Source organism: Aethina tumida, chromosome 1, assembly GCF_024364675.1.
Source record: "Aethina tumida isolate Nest 87 chromosome 1, icAetTumi1.1, whole genome shotgun sequence".
Lineage (NCBI taxonomy): Eukaryota > Metazoa > Arthropoda > Insecta > Coleoptera > Nitidulidae > Aethina > Aethina tumida.
This window is the reverse complement of record NC_065435.1, coordinates 48,587,073-48,604,015: the sequence shown is the minus strand read 5'-3', so window position 1 is coordinate 48,604,015 and position 16,943 is coordinate 48,587,073. Positions and strand designations below refer to the sequence as shown.

General features: G+C 32.8%; 2 protein-coding genes across 4 annotated transcripts in view; one reads left to right on the top strand and one right to left on the bottom strand.

Moving 5' to 3' along the window:
* The first annotated feature begins 367 nt into the window (after positions 1-367).
* Positions 368-16,882, top strand: LOC109596553 (store-operated calcium entry regulator STIMATE). 2 transcript variants are annotated; one of them, XM_049962211.1, is made up of 6 exons: positions 368-623; positions 674-818; positions 892-1,013; positions 1,074-1,270; positions 1,987-2,209; positions 16,674-16,882. In XM_049962211.1, exons 1-5 carry the CDS (start codon positions 485-487, stop codon positions 2,206-2,208), a joined length of 825 nt encoding a protein of 274 aa, XP_049818168.1. In that variant the 5' UTR covers positions 368-484; the 3' UTR covers position 2,209; positions 16,674-16,882. The 2 variants fall into 2 exon arrangements, with proteins under 2 accessions (XP_049818168.1, XP_019867678.2); XM_020012119.2 differs by lacking the exon at positions 16,674-16,882 and having other exon boundaries at positions 1,987-4,278.
* Positions 4,491-16,943, bottom strand: part of LOC109596549 (uncharacterized) — a 33,069-nt gene continuing 20,616 nt past the window's right edge. Inside the window, exons 2-17 of one of the 2 annotated variants that reach the window (XR_007547115.1) lie at positions 11,724-11,794; positions 11,521-11,618; positions 11,332-11,465; positions 11,056-11,277; positions 10,619-10,988; positions 10,361-10,563; positions 10,273-10,296; positions 9,632-10,081; positions 8,752-9,183; positions 8,455-8,681; positions 8,066-8,402; positions 7,801-8,011; positions 7,551-7,744; positions 7,320-7,492; positions 6,241-6,410; positions 5,746-5,883 (exon numbers count right to left, since the gene is read on the bottom strand). Coding sequence is in view for 1 of the 2 variants with exons in the window: in XM_020012116.2 (XP_019867675.2) it covers positions 5,476-5,883; positions 7,320-7,492; positions 7,551-7,744; positions 7,801-8,011; positions 8,066-8,402; positions 8,455-8,681; positions 8,752-9,183; positions 9,632-10,081; positions 10,273-10,296; positions 10,361-10,563; positions 10,619-10,988; positions 11,056-11,277; positions 11,332-11,465; positions 11,521-11,618; positions 11,724-11,794 (3,554 nt within the window). In the remaining variant the exon portion in view is untranslated. Of the gene's footprint in view, positions 5,884-6,240; positions 6,411-7,319; positions 7,493-7,550; positions 7,745-7,800; positions 8,012-8,065; positions 8,403-8,454; positions 8,682-8,751; positions 9,184-9,631; positions 10,082-10,272; positions 10,297-10,360; positions 10,564-10,618; positions 10,989-11,055; positions 11,278-11,331; positions 11,466-11,520; positions 11,619-11,723; positions 11,795-16,943 lie in introns of both variants that reach the window. The other variant, XM_020012116.2, reaches the window with a different exon arrangement.

The window sequence follows — 16,943 nt, the reverse complement described above, 5'->3', positions numbered from 1 at the left end:
CTACATTCACACTTACAATTTACAAATAATATTTTAAATCGAATGGTTTATTATCTCTTCAAAATAAGTTTTGAATGTTTTTATATTACAAGTTAATAACACGTTTGTTTTAAAATATGAATTATTTATTTTATTTTGATTTTGGAAAAGTAAAAATTGTATAATTATACTAACATAAAGATCAATGAAATTATTCCTATCAATTTATTGAGGTTTTTAAAATTCAAATACTTCCAAAAGCACATAAAATTTTTTATTAAAATCAATTTTATTATTTACAAAGCGCTCCCTGCTGACAAACAAAAACATTTTTACATATTTACAGGAATCTTGTCAATGATTCACACATTACTGACGTCCACTTGACAGACGAAAACCCATTCACGTTAGTGGATGGCAGTTCAAAATTTTAGTATGTGTTAAATAACAGAAATTTGTAAATAATGATGTGAATAGTTTAGTTTCTTTGTTTGATTTACACATAATGAACTCGTCGGCGAACGCGTTTCTGCAAGGCCAGAAAATGAAAACTGGCCTGCACTGCAGCAAAGATGCCCTGACTGACATGTTTGGATGGTTCCTGCAAGTACTACTTGCTTCTTTGGCGTTTACCTGTTTAGTTGGTAAGAAATTCAAACGTGTATTGTTACTTTATGACAGTGTGCGGTTTTAGCTAAACGTTTTTGTGAACCTCGAAAGGAGAGAAGGTCTTGGCTGATATGGTTTTATGATACATCCAAACAAGGAATGGGGGCCATGGCAATACATTTGGCTAATGTGTGGCTAGCTGGACAATACACTGGAGATCCATGTACTTGGTGAGTTTTATAATAATAATCCAATTAGTGTTAACTACAATTACATAATTATATAATTTATGTTATTTTCTAGGTATTTAATAAACTTCCTACTGGATTCCTCATTGGGTCTTTTAATTATTTTTGTAGGAATAAGAATATGTCAGTATCTGGCTCGTACCAAAGGTTGGGAAGCAATAAATTTTGGCGAATATGGTAAATTAATAATGAAAGTATAAGTCAATATTGCTATTAATCATCCATTTATTATTATAGGTAAACCACCTTCGGCTAATGCTTGGATGGCACAGTGTTGCTTATATGTAGGCTTGATGGTAATTGTAAAGGTCTCAATTACTCTATTCATGCAATTGGATTTCTGGGAAGGTGTGAAGAATTTTATATTGTCGCCTATTAATAATCCCAAGGTGGAATTAGCATTTGTCATGCTCATTATACCATTTTTTGTAAATGTAAGTACAAATTAGTAATCTATTTTAATTATAATTTCTTGACTGCTGAAAACATTGATAAGATGGTTTATTTGACTTTATATATGTATATACTACATTATGGTAGTAAACAAGTTGATTATTTAACATTTTGACCCTTTGGTGATTTTTTACATGAATTATTGAACTTAATTTAAATTAGAATATTTTGATTTGATTCAAAGTATATTTCTATTATCTTATCGTGGGATAATTGTGCTATTATTTTATTGATAGATATATTCTTTTGCATATTTTATTAGTGAGGCATGTAAAATAGTTATACAATTAATTGAATTCATAGATTAAATAAAAATTTACGTATTTTTCATATCTGTTGATAATTTTAATAGACTAATTGTTTCTATATGACTGAAAAGCATTTAGATATTATTTAATGTGGAAAATATATAAATGGTTATTGTTATAACTTTATAACAATTTATATTTATATTCAATTATTAGTTCATTATTTAAATATGAACTTTTCTAATAAACTAAGTTATTAACAATGCAATGTTTATTTTTTTCAACTGTAGCTGGTTATTAGATTTAATAGACATTTTTCAAATATTTTCACAAAATAATTATAGTCTAGATATAATTTGCGGCGAGAGTATGTCCCCTGCAATAATATGCACTACTATTTAGTACTAGCAGAATTTACTTTCAAATTTTAATTTTATGTTACATTTTAGATGCTAATGTTTTGGGTTACTGACAACTTTTTGATGTACAAAGACCCCACTAAAAGACGAAGGAATAGCAGCGGATCTGAGGACAGTCTATTGCAGAAGGCAAAAGTCAAATACAGAGCGTTTAGAAAAAAACGGGACTCCGAGAGTGATATTTTGCTGTCGGCTGACGATGAACTCTTGGATTCAGAGTCTGTACCTATAAACAGGCCTCTAGTAATTTAAGGTAGATCTGGAATCTACAAATAAATTGTTGTGTAAGAACTCTCTTTTTAAGATAAAATCTTAGTAGTGTTATGTTATTTAAAATTAATTCAGTTATTTATTAATACTTTTCTCAAAATACTCAGAGTTATGTTCTTAGATCCATGGCTTTCAGTATTTTGAGTTTAAAGTAGTTGTGATATGAATATAGTCATTTTGATTTACCAAAAGAATGTACAATAATTTAAAATAAATACGTCACTGTCCAGTTTAGTGCCAATTTCGATCACTTAATTTTCTATATACTATTTTACCGTCCCAAAAACAATTTGACGCATATGTGTGACAACATTGTTTACAATCATAGCAGCTAAACATTATCAATCGTAGAAAAATATACATTTTTTTATATTCAATTGCTCAGGATGCAAATGATATTCTATGTTAGATTAATTAAAATTTTAGAAGCAATGTTTAAATTCCTACTTCTAAGATTTTACTGACCACCTAATACTCAGCTAGTCAATATAAAATCTCTCTGAAATTAATATATTTTTAAACATATCTGTACATACAAAAAAAATTTCATGTCTGTCTCATACCTAACTGACGATTTAACATAAAATGAAACGTATGACGTAAATTTAAGGAACTTTTGAAGTGATAAATTTAAAGTTTCTTTTATTTTCAGTATGGATTAATTTGTGTATAATAAAACATTGTTAAAACGGGAATAAAGTAAAGAAAAAAGAAATAACTTTGCGATAATACAATACTTTTTAGCAATAGACATTAAATAGAATTTGTTCTTTCTAGAACTTAATATAGTAAACACATAAACTAAAAAGAACAAAATTAGACTAATTTCCTTATTTTTATATTTAAAGTAAAAATTGTGTCATACTACAACATAATTCTTATCACATAGTTACTTATTATTTACATTATTTGCATTAAATTATAAAAGTGTTTAATTAATTTTCCAACACGTTTTCCTTGTTTTATATTCTGCACAGGTAAAATTAATTATACGGGTTTTATTTTTGCAGAAACAATAGGACATGTGTATAAAAATGTGTCCCGTTTAATTTAATTAATATCGATTTTTATTGATGGACTTAAAAATTTGAATATTGTGATACAATTCTTAATTTGTGAGAAACGAGTTAATTGTTCTATTTTTGATATTGGTTAAATTGTTTCTTAAGTTTAAACTTTGTTTTAGTACTTATATTTTTTTAATTCAATAACTTTTGTGATTACTTGTTACCAAATGAACGAATTAGTCCAGTTGTACATGCTTTTATCTACTAGGTGCTCTTTGTTTTTGTAATTATTATCAGGCTGTATGATTTTGACAAAGGTTATATGAGTTTTGTATAAGAATATTAATGTCAAGCGGGAACCCGAAAGCTGGCTTTTGGTGACTCAAAATTCAAAGATTTTCCACACTAAAGTGAACATTACAAATTGAAATTTGTTTCTTGGTCTGTATGATCTACACAAATACCATAGTACTTACTCAGGAAATTCAGCTAAGAGTATTATGTGTAATTTATTCCAAATTTTTATGCGTGTCACTAATCTTTGTCGAAGTCTTATGAAAGACATTGTACATGTATACCCATTTGTATATTGATAGAACATTATAGGATAATAAATAATGAAATATCTGCTGTAATTGTTTAAAGTCATATCATTAAATCTGTGCGTCCAAAAATTGTACAAGTTGTAGAGAAACAACTTTTGTTCATTACTGTAAAATATTGTAATTTTCTGTTTCATGTTGGCATTTGATATCATTCCTTATATTATTATTTTGCTGTAAAATTGTTGCATACAGCATCGTAGAACAACGAAATACAGTAAAGGAGGTATATTGATAATGGCAAACCACCATATATTGAATAAGCTCGGTTCCTCTACTGACACATGAAATGATTGTATGTGATAAATTTTGCTATATACGTATATAATCTAATTGTATAAATATTTATTGTAAATTAACCAAAACCTTATATTATAAGTACTAAAATTTCATGTATTCGTTAAGCTCAGAGATATATATTTTATTAAATATCATTTTATATATTTCTTGTATTATTGACCTTGTCCCCTTTATTTTCAGGAATATTTATGTGATATATTGCTTGATTGTAAATATATATGCCTAATATTTTTGTTCGTCACAAACATGAATAGTTATTTTATCAAAAAGGTTATAATTTTCTTTGAGGATGCGTTTAAAGCTAGTATTATATATGACATTTGAACATAGGATGTTGTTTAAGGCAATAAAGTGATAAAATTTAGTACTTTTATTTCAATTATAATATAATAACAGTTTTACAGAAAACAATATATAATATTAATCATCAAAAACTCTACCCTATTTGTTCATTTACAATTCATAAACATATTGTTATAAATAAAATTTTGAACTATATACATAAACACATTTGATATTTTACTTTTTTACAAATACATATACCTATTTATTTTCAAGTAATCTAGTGCGTCCGTCGTTAATTACAAAAAAACTACTTACTTTATATGTTAATTTCTGACTTAGTATATAAAGTTACAATAAAGGAAATATCTAAAATTAACAGAAAATATTTGAAATTCGTTACATACAATTGAAACATATATTTTTAGATATTTCATTTTTAGTAACAACTTTGGTTGATAGTACACATAAAGGTTCGAAAAATTTCATTTTAAATGTTGCGCCCACTTGTTCCAATATGAAATTGTTCATCCAATATGAAATATTTTGTACCTCTATAAATTGCACGTTGGACACACCACCAAGTTTTGCATGTGAAAGATAATCAGAAACATTACAACTATGTTAATATTTTTTTAAATTATTTTATACATATAGCTCCTAGGTTGTTCTTTTTATTAATAGCAAGAGAAGCCATATATACAGAAATAAATAATAGCGTAGATTTCAATAGATGTCTAATTTATTATCTTGTTACGTATACACGTCGTTGTTTACAAATAATAAAAAATAATCACACGTAGAAAATTAGTATCGATTAAAACGCTATATTAATATTTTCTGACCTTTGATTCAGTCTTAAGGGAAAAATACGTTGAAAGTGTACAATTCAAAAAAAAAAAAATCAATCATACACTTTCAGCCAGATATTCTAGGTACTAACTGTATTGTGATTGGAGTCTCTACAAATGATTATTTTTCGTTGCCACACAGTTACACGGATTTATCTACAAAAAAGGTACAGATTGTATAACACGTGCCGCGAAACTGCCATTACATCACTTGGGTTGATTGTTATAGTCAACATACACCCTCACGACCTCCCCGGAATATTTTCTCTGCGACGGCATGAAATAGAAATCCGGTTGCATGTCTTGGTTGGGCCTGCTCCTGTCGTAGGCTGTCCTAGGCAGGGAGAAGGTGCTCCTTTCCAGATTGCCGGGCGGGTACGCTCCTCTGGGTCTTTGCAATGATCTCGTGTCGCCCATGTAGCCTGGTGCCTGATTTGGCACGCTGGGAGGCCGCCCTTGAGGTCTCTGTGGTCTGCCGTGATGGTTTTTGCTGGGCAACGTTTCACTACGGTTCTTGCCGTTCATCTGCTTCTTTTCTTCAGCCTCGAAGGCATCGAAGGCGTAGTTCGTGTTCGCTGAGTAGTCTTTCCATGCTGAGTTCGGTATCAGGTGGTCCTGTAACCAATACATTTTAGCCCATATTCTAAGGATTAAGAAAGAACATACATCTAGTTCCGATTATGCTATAGAACTGTTATATACATACCTTTAGCAACTAATCATTCAACATACGGGTAGATATTAGGGTTTTCGTGCATATGGGTGAAGTTACAGGAAACGTATAAAACATTCAGATCTAGCGTTAAATTTAGTGATAGAAGTGTTTTATTACTGATAAATTTTTCCAATTTCTAGCATTAAGATGTGTGACGACGGTAACATGAATGAGAAATGTATCGAAAATGGAACTAAAAATTGGAAAAATCATGCGATAAAGTGGTTGCAAGGGATTTTAGGGTTGTATGGACTCACCCCACGGTGCTCTGACCACGCGCGTTGCGAATGCGCCAGAGCCAGAAGCGGTTTTACCAATGTCTATGTCTGTTTCGCTCCATGGTGGCCAGAGCCCAGTGGGGCAGTGTTTCCCGGCCGTGGTACGAGCTCTGGTAATACATTTGATCTAGCTGCACACTGTATACCCTCTACCGAAAAGCAATGCATTACATATCAAAGCACAATGAAGCTTTTATTATAAAATGTGTTGTTCTTTTTAAATTTACCCATAGTATTTTCAAATTCGTTAAAATTCGAATTAAGAATTAAATATGTGAATTTTAGTTTCTCTAATCCTTCCAGATCAGTGTCTAAACTTTTTCATTCTATATTAAAACAAATTTGAACGAATTTTTTATAGGTAAATTATGCTGCTCTGTTACGGTCTATAACGTATTTAGTTTTCTCTGTTCGAAATATTAAAACGTAAAAATGGGACATAATTATAATTAATGCTTTATGTTTGATATTTGAAAATTTATAAATATTCATCTCCTGAGCGATCACTTCAATTTTAAGAAAGTTAAGACCCCGATTATTCTAAAAATAACCCAACATGATTTCATGGTTCAGGCACAATAATAATAAAACCATTAATTTACTCAATTTGCACTTAAATTTGTTGCTGTTTAGGTCCTATCTTGATTTAAAAATAATATTTCTAAAACACTGCCCACGACTATCTATCAATATCATCTAATTAAATAAGAAAAAGCATGTATTCTTTTCATAATTAATAACAATGTTAATGACATGTAATACAAATTAACATTGTTCACATGTACAAATAGAGCTTATGCTAGATCTAAATTGTCTTTCTAATCTATGTCTTTGCAAAGCTGATAAGCGGAATGGACCAAAACTTCGTGAACCGGCAAAGATAACATTAACTAATCTTTATGGTTATCTTTCCCAGAATACGTTCACCATGGTTGTGATAGGTATATTATTTAGTGGGTGTACTCTGCGGGCAGGGAAATGGCATCAAAAACAAGGTTATGAACCTACTTGCCCTCCTCGTGCGGGGACAGGGGGCAGCACGATCACAGTGATGTTACCTTGTGATTAGAGGATTTGCTGCTTGCGGCCTTGTAGATAGTGCAACTAGCTTGGACGATCGCGACTAGCACCAGCGCAGCTATGCAACCTAGTACAATGTACAGCTTCGCCTCACTTAGATTGAAGAAGCTGTTCTGCTCCTCGGATGCGTCCGATATAATGTTTGATGTCACTGCAGGAAGAAATGCAAAATTGGCATACATTCTAACTGTAACTGTTCTATTACTTACAACTTTGAGGTTCGAAGACCAAGTATTGGGGATCAACTTTTAAATTTCCAACTCTTCCAGAGCCGACACTTTCCTGTAACAGTTTGTGGACTTGCTCGTCGTTTGAATCTGTGTCATCAGACAAAGATCTGCCCTTTTCGGCCATTGCTTTGTCCAGCTGCAGATTCATGACTGCCACGATGTTATTGTCCACTCTAAAAATGCATATTTCTGTTTAGAAATTTGTATTTTTGTATTTTAAATTACTCACTCTCTTAATTCTTCGACAGTTAGTCTCCTGTAACCTGGTAATTTATTAAATACAGGTTTGAAATTGTCTTGAATTTGATTGCTCAGGTCGTCATATTGAGCTGAGCCTTGCTGTGGTACCACAAAGTTTTCTCCCAAGTCGATGAGTTTCACTTCTACGTTGTAACCCAGAGCTGGGGATTCAGTTGTTGTCATATATTCCAATTCATCTTCTGTAATAAAATATGTTAACATACAAATTTTTCAAAAATCATCAGTTTTTGTACCATTTCCACAGGATCTGATGCATATTCTTTCAGTAGACAGAGTAGGTGTGATTTCGTGTTTTCTGATCTTCTTGTTAACGCTGTTAAAAGCTCCGCCTTTAACTGGGAACATCATAAACAAGCATTTGTCGTTGGTGAAAGACAAGTCTTTTGGATCAGACGATATACGTTTTCTGACAAATGAAAGAGTTGTAACTCCGTTCACAACTTTTCCTGACATGTTGAAAATGTTCTGCGATGAATCCAACAAAGGTTGAGTGTATCCACTAATCCACGTATCCATGAGGAACGGACGTCCTGTTTTGTCAACCCATCCAAGAATAGCGTCCGTTTGAGACTAGAAAAAATGTATGTTAAGCTAATAAATTATAAACAAATAATGCTAGTACCATTTTTTCGTCATCAGAGAATGCAATGCCGGTCCAAGTATCAATATTGCTGGTGGTAATGGTGAATCGGATTTCGTCCTTCCTGGGGATCAGTTCCCATTTGGCGGAATATTCGCAAGTGTTGTTTTCAGCGTTACAATCTCTAGGTACTTTCCATTCTCCTCCACATTCAGTGTTTTCAGTTGTAGTAGCTACAGCTCCAACAGGTACCACCATTTTTTTCTCTTCTAAATATTTCAAAAAACCAAATTCCATTAATTAGTGATCTTTACCAGTTTCCTATTGAAAGTTTCTTACCGAAGAAATTCAAAGTGGTGACGCCACGTTGGGCTCCGTGTCCATGATACTTTAACTCATCAGGCTTATAAAAATCTTTTACTGATGCCTGTGCGGTCTCAACACCTGACTTGGGTACGTGAACATATTTACCCTGTTCTTGACCCTGAGCGAATATCACATGCATCAAATCTTCTTCGATACTGTGATCGGACGGTTCATTGGCGTGAAGCTTTTTCCTAAACAAGATGGTAGTGACACCGTCCTTTTCGAAGCCCATCGCGGCGGTAATATCATTCTTTCCTCCCCAGAAGTTGTCCATACGTGGGGTGGAACGATCACGAGTGTAATAATCAGCAATGCGACTGGCTGTACCTCTAGCGGATCCAATAACGATGTCGGTGCAGTCCATGGGGTTGAAATCATAGCGGGGAGTGTACGGATTTAAATATTCTATAATGTGTAATTATTAGTTTGATATTCTAATTTTTATTTCAACATAGAAAAGTATATATATATACCTAGCAATTATAATTTATGGGAAGAACTAATAAATAATTTAATAAAATAATTATTAAGGAAAAGTAATTAATATATATTCTTGTATAAATGTTTAAAAATTACTAGAAATATTTTGGTTAAATGGTATTTATAATTTAATATTTGTAATCATGCCAATGTTAAGAGACCTAAATTTTAGTTTATCTTTGATTAGTTATGTTATTTTGTTCATTAAGTGTAACTTTAAAGATATTTTAAAAATTGTTACTTATGTTAATCATTAATTTAATTTAGTCTAATAGTCGTTAGAGTATTTTATATGGCCAAAAGAACTGATACTTTTGAAGGTATATTAACAGTTTCTCTGTCCAGAGTGCACCATTGGACGTGCTTACTGTACCTTTTTCGTTGCCGGGTGCAACCTCAAGCTTGGAATGGGATTTTGCGGGTGCCGCTGTGGGTTCCGCAGCCGGTTCCGGTTCGGATTTAGGTTCAGATTTGGGTTCGGGTTCGGATTTAGGTTCGGACGTTGGTTCAGGTTCAGATTTGGGTTCTGATGTGGGTTCAGGTACAGTTGTAGGTTCTGACGTCGGTTCCGGTTCTGTCTGTGGTTCCGGTTCGGTGGTAGGTTCAGGTTCTGACTTCGGTTCCGGTTCGGAAGAGGGTTCAGGCTCAGATTTCGGTTCGGGTTCAGGTTCAGATTTCGGTTCGGGTTCAGGTTCAGATTTCGGTTCGGGTTCAGGGACGGAAGAGGGTTCAGGTTCTGAGGTAGGTTCAGCAGTCGGTTCGGGCTTCGCTTCGCTACTGTCTTGATTTGGTTCTGGTTCGGAGGTGGGTTCCGCTACGGGTTCTACAAGAAAATTAACAGACCAACCACCATTATTCAGCCGCTAGTGAAAATTTACTATAAGTAATTCAAATAGTTACTTGTGTTACCAAACTGTATCTTTACAGAAAGCAACTAGTGTACGAATCGGATAATGTACAGAGAATTATTTAGTAGTGCAATGCTACGCAGAAAGTTTAACTATGGTAACTCACCTCCAGATTCTCTCTTCTTTCTTCCTATAAATACAACACACAAAATTATTAATTCACAACTCCTATATATTTTATTTTAGCTGCTTACCTTTGCTGGTACTAACTGATGATGAAACACTCGTTTCTACAATGTCAGCGTTCAAATGTCCAGTGTGAACCACTGGTGCTGGCGCTGGCGCAGCTGATCTTCTCGCATACAGAGATTTTTTATTTTTGGGCGTAGTTGTTGGTTCTGGAGTTGATGGTTCTGGCTCCGTTTGGGGTTCAGGTTCAGAACTAGGTTCAGGTTCACTAAAAACATTCCTTATTAGTTATAAAAAAGGCTCCACACAATACTCAGTGTCACCTTTTTGGTTCTGAAGTTGGTTCTGGCTCAGATTTAGGTTCTGGTTCCGAACTGGGTTCGGGCTCTGTGCTCGGTTCAGGTTCAGAGTCTGGTTCGGGTTCGCTTTTGGGTTCGCTTTTCGGTTCAGGTTCAGCTTTGCCATCAGGCGAAGAAATTGACGCAGACGGTCCAATGAGAGGGAAATTTTTACAAGTCTTTGTCAAAGACCTAGGTCTCCATCCTAAAGCCGCGTAGCTCGTACCGTTTACGACCATCACAGCTTCCAGTTCCTTGTGCTCTTTGAGAATACGCCAATACAGACGGAAGGTGTTGCTCAACTTCTTCTCAGTGTATAAAGCAAAATCAATTTCTGTGGTTTTTACAGGTGATCCTGATTAAAAAATTAAAATCACTCGTTTTCATCATGAAACTAACTTATCCAACAAGTATTTTCTTACGTTTGATGCAACCTGGTCCGAACCAGCCCAACTGACAGTAACATTGTTGTCTGGGGGCGGTTGTGGCTCCAACATCGATACATTTTCCGTGATCACCGCAGTCGGTATCCTCGAAACACTCGTCTCTATACTGGCAATGGTTGCCGTAGTAAAGTCTGTCACATTTACATTTTCCTACAAGATATCTACCATGTCCGCTGCACGTTTCACGAAATTCCTTCCCTGCATTAAACAATTAATTATTTTTATTATTTTAACGTTGAAACTTGTACATACTGGCTTTGATATCTATATCGGCGCAAGACCAGAAGTTGTAGTTTCCACTCCATTCGAGAGCCTGTCTGATGAGCCTCAAGGTGCAGTTTGTGCAAGTGAAGTCAGTCGGTAATTGCACTTGATACGATTGTGCACTACAAATAACAAACTGGTACCATCCACTTTTTTACCAAGTTTACTTTTACTTACGTGGCATCATTTGAAATGAATTCAGATCCTTGTATCCTTGGGGTCAAATCGAGTACGGGTCGTTCTAGTTCATCCAACACTTGGATTTTAAATCCACCCTAAACGAGTACATTTTTACATGAGTTAAGATTATGGGGTACAACTAAATTCAAATTGTTTCTGTTGGTTTATTGGATATGTCAATTGACAAAAGTTTAACTTACTCTGTGTGGATATCCTAAATGCCATGAGACGTTGAATTTGCTGCCCATTAATAAAGAAGTTTTGATATTTCCTGCAAAAAAAATATTAATTAACGTTAATATATTGCAAAGTTACATCAATAGAAAGGTGATATATGTAAAGATCTTTAGAGAAACACATGTAAGATTTAGTAATAATATCAGTTAGAAAGTTTACCATAAATGCAATAAAGGAATATAATGGATATAGTGATTACCAGATCACATTTTTACATGTGACATATGTTGAATTGTTTGTATGTATGTTGTCAGTATCAACCAACCATAGTTAATTCATACTAATAAGTTTCTTTGCTAATTTCCGTTTTAACGTCTTTGCATCACGATTACTTTATGTATGTGATGCTATGAAAACTACTAAATATTTATCAGATTAAGTCGGCAGATCCTTTCATTATTTCAATATGTTCAATATTCTTGGAAATTCATAATGATAGGAAATGGCAGGATTATTCACAAAGTAAATGGTGGTTGACATTTCGATGAGCTCATCGTTCAAAAGTAATTGGTCATAATTCCCTAAAAGTGAAAACCACATGCCAATTTTGGTTATGATCGATAATACCATTTATGTTGTTGCTCTCAATAAGTAAAATGTTAACCATATTCTAATGGACTATTATTCAAGGAATACGTAATCGCATTTAAATGTTTATAAAATTGTCAACAATCTAGTAATTATGCACGTTCATTAACGTGGGAACGTGTCGATGTGTTTACTTACATTATGAATTATGGATTTGGTAAAAGGGGATTATAATAAAACTTTCATTTAATATTTTCTTTTACGCCAGAACTAACTATTTTAGGGAATCCATCACGTGCTCATCATTTAGGTGGCATCACGTTTCAAATTGAATTAATTTTCTCCATCAATTACGAACACAATGCCTTCAAGTGAAAATATTCCCAAGCAGTCGGTTTTAATGAAAGTTATCATTATTAATTAACTTTTAATTACTAGTGTTTACTTTTTAATGGAATGTTGCTCAATTACGTTAGGTAATTATCATGTCGTGTCTTCTGGATAATGAAATGTTATAACATTTCATAAGCTGTTGATATTCAGGATTAAATTCTAGCCCTGGAACACCAACAAATAGATTATCGAATGCGTTTTACAACGAAAACATAAAATAACTGTACGCATTAGTTTTATCTTTAGGCGAAATGCAAATGAAATGCGACTGGTAGAAAAGTACGTTATGCTAATTTCGCAGTGGATTAACTCCTATCTAAACATCTCCATGAGGTTGTAAATAATAATGTGTAATTATTTTAACTGTACATCTTAGTTTCGTATGATTATGAACAATTATTATCCATCAGCGTCTTTATTGTGTTACCGTTTGTTCGCGGTGCAGTTATGAATTTTTAATCGACCTCCTAACGCATCTAATCGCTCCGTCAGCTGCTAAAATAAATGGGATAAAAAATAATTAGGGGGAATTAAATTTTCACTAATTGAATATGCGTGTAATCAGACCGGAGAACCATTGCGATCGCAATTAAAATCTTCACAATTACTTCCCTGATCTGCCACAGCCTTCTGGAGTTTTGCAAGGAACGATACTTTATCTGCCTGTGTGCCAATTACATAAACCTCCATTTGGTCGGTACATGTAAACGTTGACATCTGCACGTCTCGTTAATCGGGAAAAATTGATTTTCGCTATCAAAACATCGATAATAAACCAATCGAGTCGATAAAAAACGCCAACGGCACGCAAATGCAACGATAACGGTTTCTCCCGGGCCGGTTTATTTATTATTGTTTTGCATGCCAATCAGTTATTATTAAATAATAACTCGTAATTCGTGATATAATCTGATTAAATGCGGTGCAAGAATGTGTGCGCGACCTTTGGCGAGATTTTTCGCCTCCAGTCTGCTCAATTATGTCGACTTTAATTTCTATGGTTGAACGTAGTAAGGTACGTAATGTGAGAAATATTTTTATCAGTCGGGCAGTAATGCTGGATTAATCTATATTTAAATGTTGCGATAAATCCGCCGGTGCTTTGTTGCGAGGGAGAGATTTTCGTAATAGATTTCGACGATTTTTTAATTAGTCACATTGGAATTTTAATCGACGTTTTTTTTTCTATCGAATTCCTCACGTCAGTTGGTACGTTCGATCGTCCCGGTTGTTTGAGATAAACAAAATTTTCCAATCAATTTACAATTGATTAATTAAAATATTTATCCGGTCTTGTTTAAGTACCGGCATTAGCATAAAGCAGCAATAACTCAGCCGAGAAGTTACAACAGAATGTAAACAGTAGGTCAACATTTAAATATTAATGACCAAAATCGAAGAACTTTATTCTAGGACCACTCATAATTGCTTAACAACTGTTTACGCTGGTGTTTTATTAAACAATTTTATTTCATTTTAATGTAACATGTACAGATGTGGGTGAGTCAAAAAAATCGACTATTTTTTTTTTAATTTCCACACTGAAAGATTGGTTCTTAGACAGCTTTGAAAAATTCTCGCCAAAGATGAGCTCTTAATTCTCTCCTCATTACAGTTTTCCATTTTTTCTTCAGTTCCATGTAAAATCCATATCTCATCATTACTTAATCCTACAGAAAATGTCTATTTACATTTCTTGTAGAAAATTGAACGCTCTACAGAAAAGGTATCTTACAATTTTTTCATAACTCTTACCGTTGGATGTCAAAGTTTGAAAAATCTATTGTCTATTTCATAAAAAATAAAGCTTTTTATTTTTAAATAAACCCGTTGAAAATATTAAATCACTATACTAAATTGCAATAAGAGTAAAATTCTGAAAAGAAAAAAACATTAAAACATATTTACTAAAAAACTATTAAAATCAGTATACATTGGGATTTGAATGCGAATATCTTCTAAATGGTTAGAGTCATCGATGATCCACTGCAGATCTTTTTTGTAGAGCGTTTCATTTCCTACAAAAATATATGTTAAACATTTTATAATATTTACTTATATATGAGTTTAGAAGTAAACCATAAATTTTTGTTAAATTCGTCATCTATCGTGATATCTTATAAACGGTAAGAGTTATGAAATAATTGTATGATATCTTTTTTGTAGAGCGTTCAATTTTCTACAAGAAATATAAATAGAAATTTTCTGTTCGATAAAGTAATGACGATTATGCCATATGGAACTAAAGAAAAAATGGAAAACTGAGGTAAGGAGAACCTTCTTATCAATTGGATTTGCCCTAGTCAATCGTGAACTTCAACATGATCATCTTTTAAATAATTTTGAACAACTTTGGACATAGGTTTCGGATCATTATCATAAATAAAAATCCATGTAGATGCTAAATTATCTATGGCAAATGGTTCCACTACATTTCTCACAATGTCTCTATACATGAAACGGTCTATTTTACCAATAATCTTCTGTAATGGCACCATACAATGTCAAGAAAACCATAAGGTTTCCTCCACAGTGTTTCAATGTTTTTGTAGTGTCTTGGGTCCAAACTTTTGTTAGGAGGATGATGAAAGTATTTTTTACCATCTGATGTTATTCTATTGAATTCATCACTCTAAAGTATCCTTCGCCAAAATTCTGGATGATATTTAATATATTTTTGTGAAAATATTCTTTTTTGATACCAATGATTTCTTTCCTGAATTACAGCCTTATCTATTTTGTTATTCTGTCGTCTGTTCTTCTAGGCACATTGATATTATATGACTTAATTAAATCATTTTTTATTTGCCTAGAAGACAAGAAAATAATTTTTCAAGTGAAGCTTTTATTAGCGTGAGCAATATTTGGACTGATTTTTCATGTTAATTATTATTTCCCTTTTTTGTGGAGTGCAGTGTTTCCCTAACTGAAAGTAAGTAATTATCATTATTAGCTATTAATAATGCCAAAAAAGCAAAAAAATCGTACAGAATGTTGTAATATATTTTTATAATGACTAGACAAAATTTAAATTAAATCCTTTTATGAAATATCTTACAAAATGTTTAATTGTAAAATATGTGTTGTTTCTCTGGCCATCACTGCATATTTATTAAACAAATGTGGTAATAATTTCTCGATAATTCACAATGCATTAAGTTTTAGAATAGGAAAATATATATTTAACATATTCACTCACAATTTTAATAAATAAATGTATTTTGCACAATAAATATTATGACCAATAAACCAACAAGTTTTATTCTTGTAATAATAACATTACGAAAATAATACATAGATTGCCAATAAATTTCTCAAATTACATGATTTATTGTCCATATTCATACGTACGTACAATAATTCTTTTCATAATTCACAACCTATAAAATCCACTGAATAAAATTACAGCAATTAGTAATTCCTCCGCATACGAACGAATTTCGCAACATATCTCATTATCCCTTGCTGTTCGCGCGTTGTGTAAGTTTTTAAAACATTTAGTAATTAATAGGAAGTGTATCAAGGATTTACTCTACATAAAAAAGTGTTGCGCCAAACGTATACGATCTTAATTAGTTTATTGCAACTACCAAGATACCTTACTTTAAATCCCGATCAAAAATTACACGCTGCCGTAACATGTCGAGTGTTTTTCAAGGTGAAACCGGGCGTAATTAATGCAATTTAGTCTAAAACAATAAACAAACACATAATAGTAAATTACTTGTCGCTGTAGGATGCGGCTTTCTACTTGTGTTATTGTTTCTGAATTTGATGTAGGCATTAATAGACATTGTGGCACCTAAACAATGCTTTTATTTTTTTTTTTAAGAGTGAAATTGAAAGTTTTTTTTATTTTAATTGCCACTTTTGTTCGATTATAACGCGATGACAGTATAATGCGATGAGTTTTATTGAGATGTTTCATTGTAGCAGGCAAATTGATACTTAATTTGTGTGTTCCACATTTCATTGTACCCCATATGTTGTAGGTGAAGAAGCGACATCAATATGGAAAATATTTGAATAATAGAACTGATGCAAGTACACCCACCGTCTAGAAACGATGCGGAAGGTTCGTTGGCTCATCGGCCATTGATATCGTCGCATGTCATGCATAAACTATTCTTCGGGTTGCCCAAATACAATATCTTACTTATTGTTTAAACGGTGACCATTGACTGATGCTTTGCGACACCTTTAGTGCACGTTTTTGTTAACAATTAAATAACCCGTTTGTTTTTATGAATTATTAATTCGTT

Coding starts and splice junctions, on each gene's coding strand:
- LOC109596553 (XM_049962211.1), top strand. CDS start 485: ATGAACTCGTCGGCGAACGCGTTTCTGCAAGGCCAGAAAATGAAAACT. Junction 624..673: donor GGCGTTTACCTGTTTAGTTG/GTAAGAAATTCA, acceptor GTGCGGTTTTAG/CTAAACGTTTTTGTGAACCT. Junction 1,271..1,986: donor TTATACCATTTTTTGTAAAT/GTAAGTACAAAT, acceptor GTTACATTTTAG/ATGCTAATGTTTTGGGTTAC.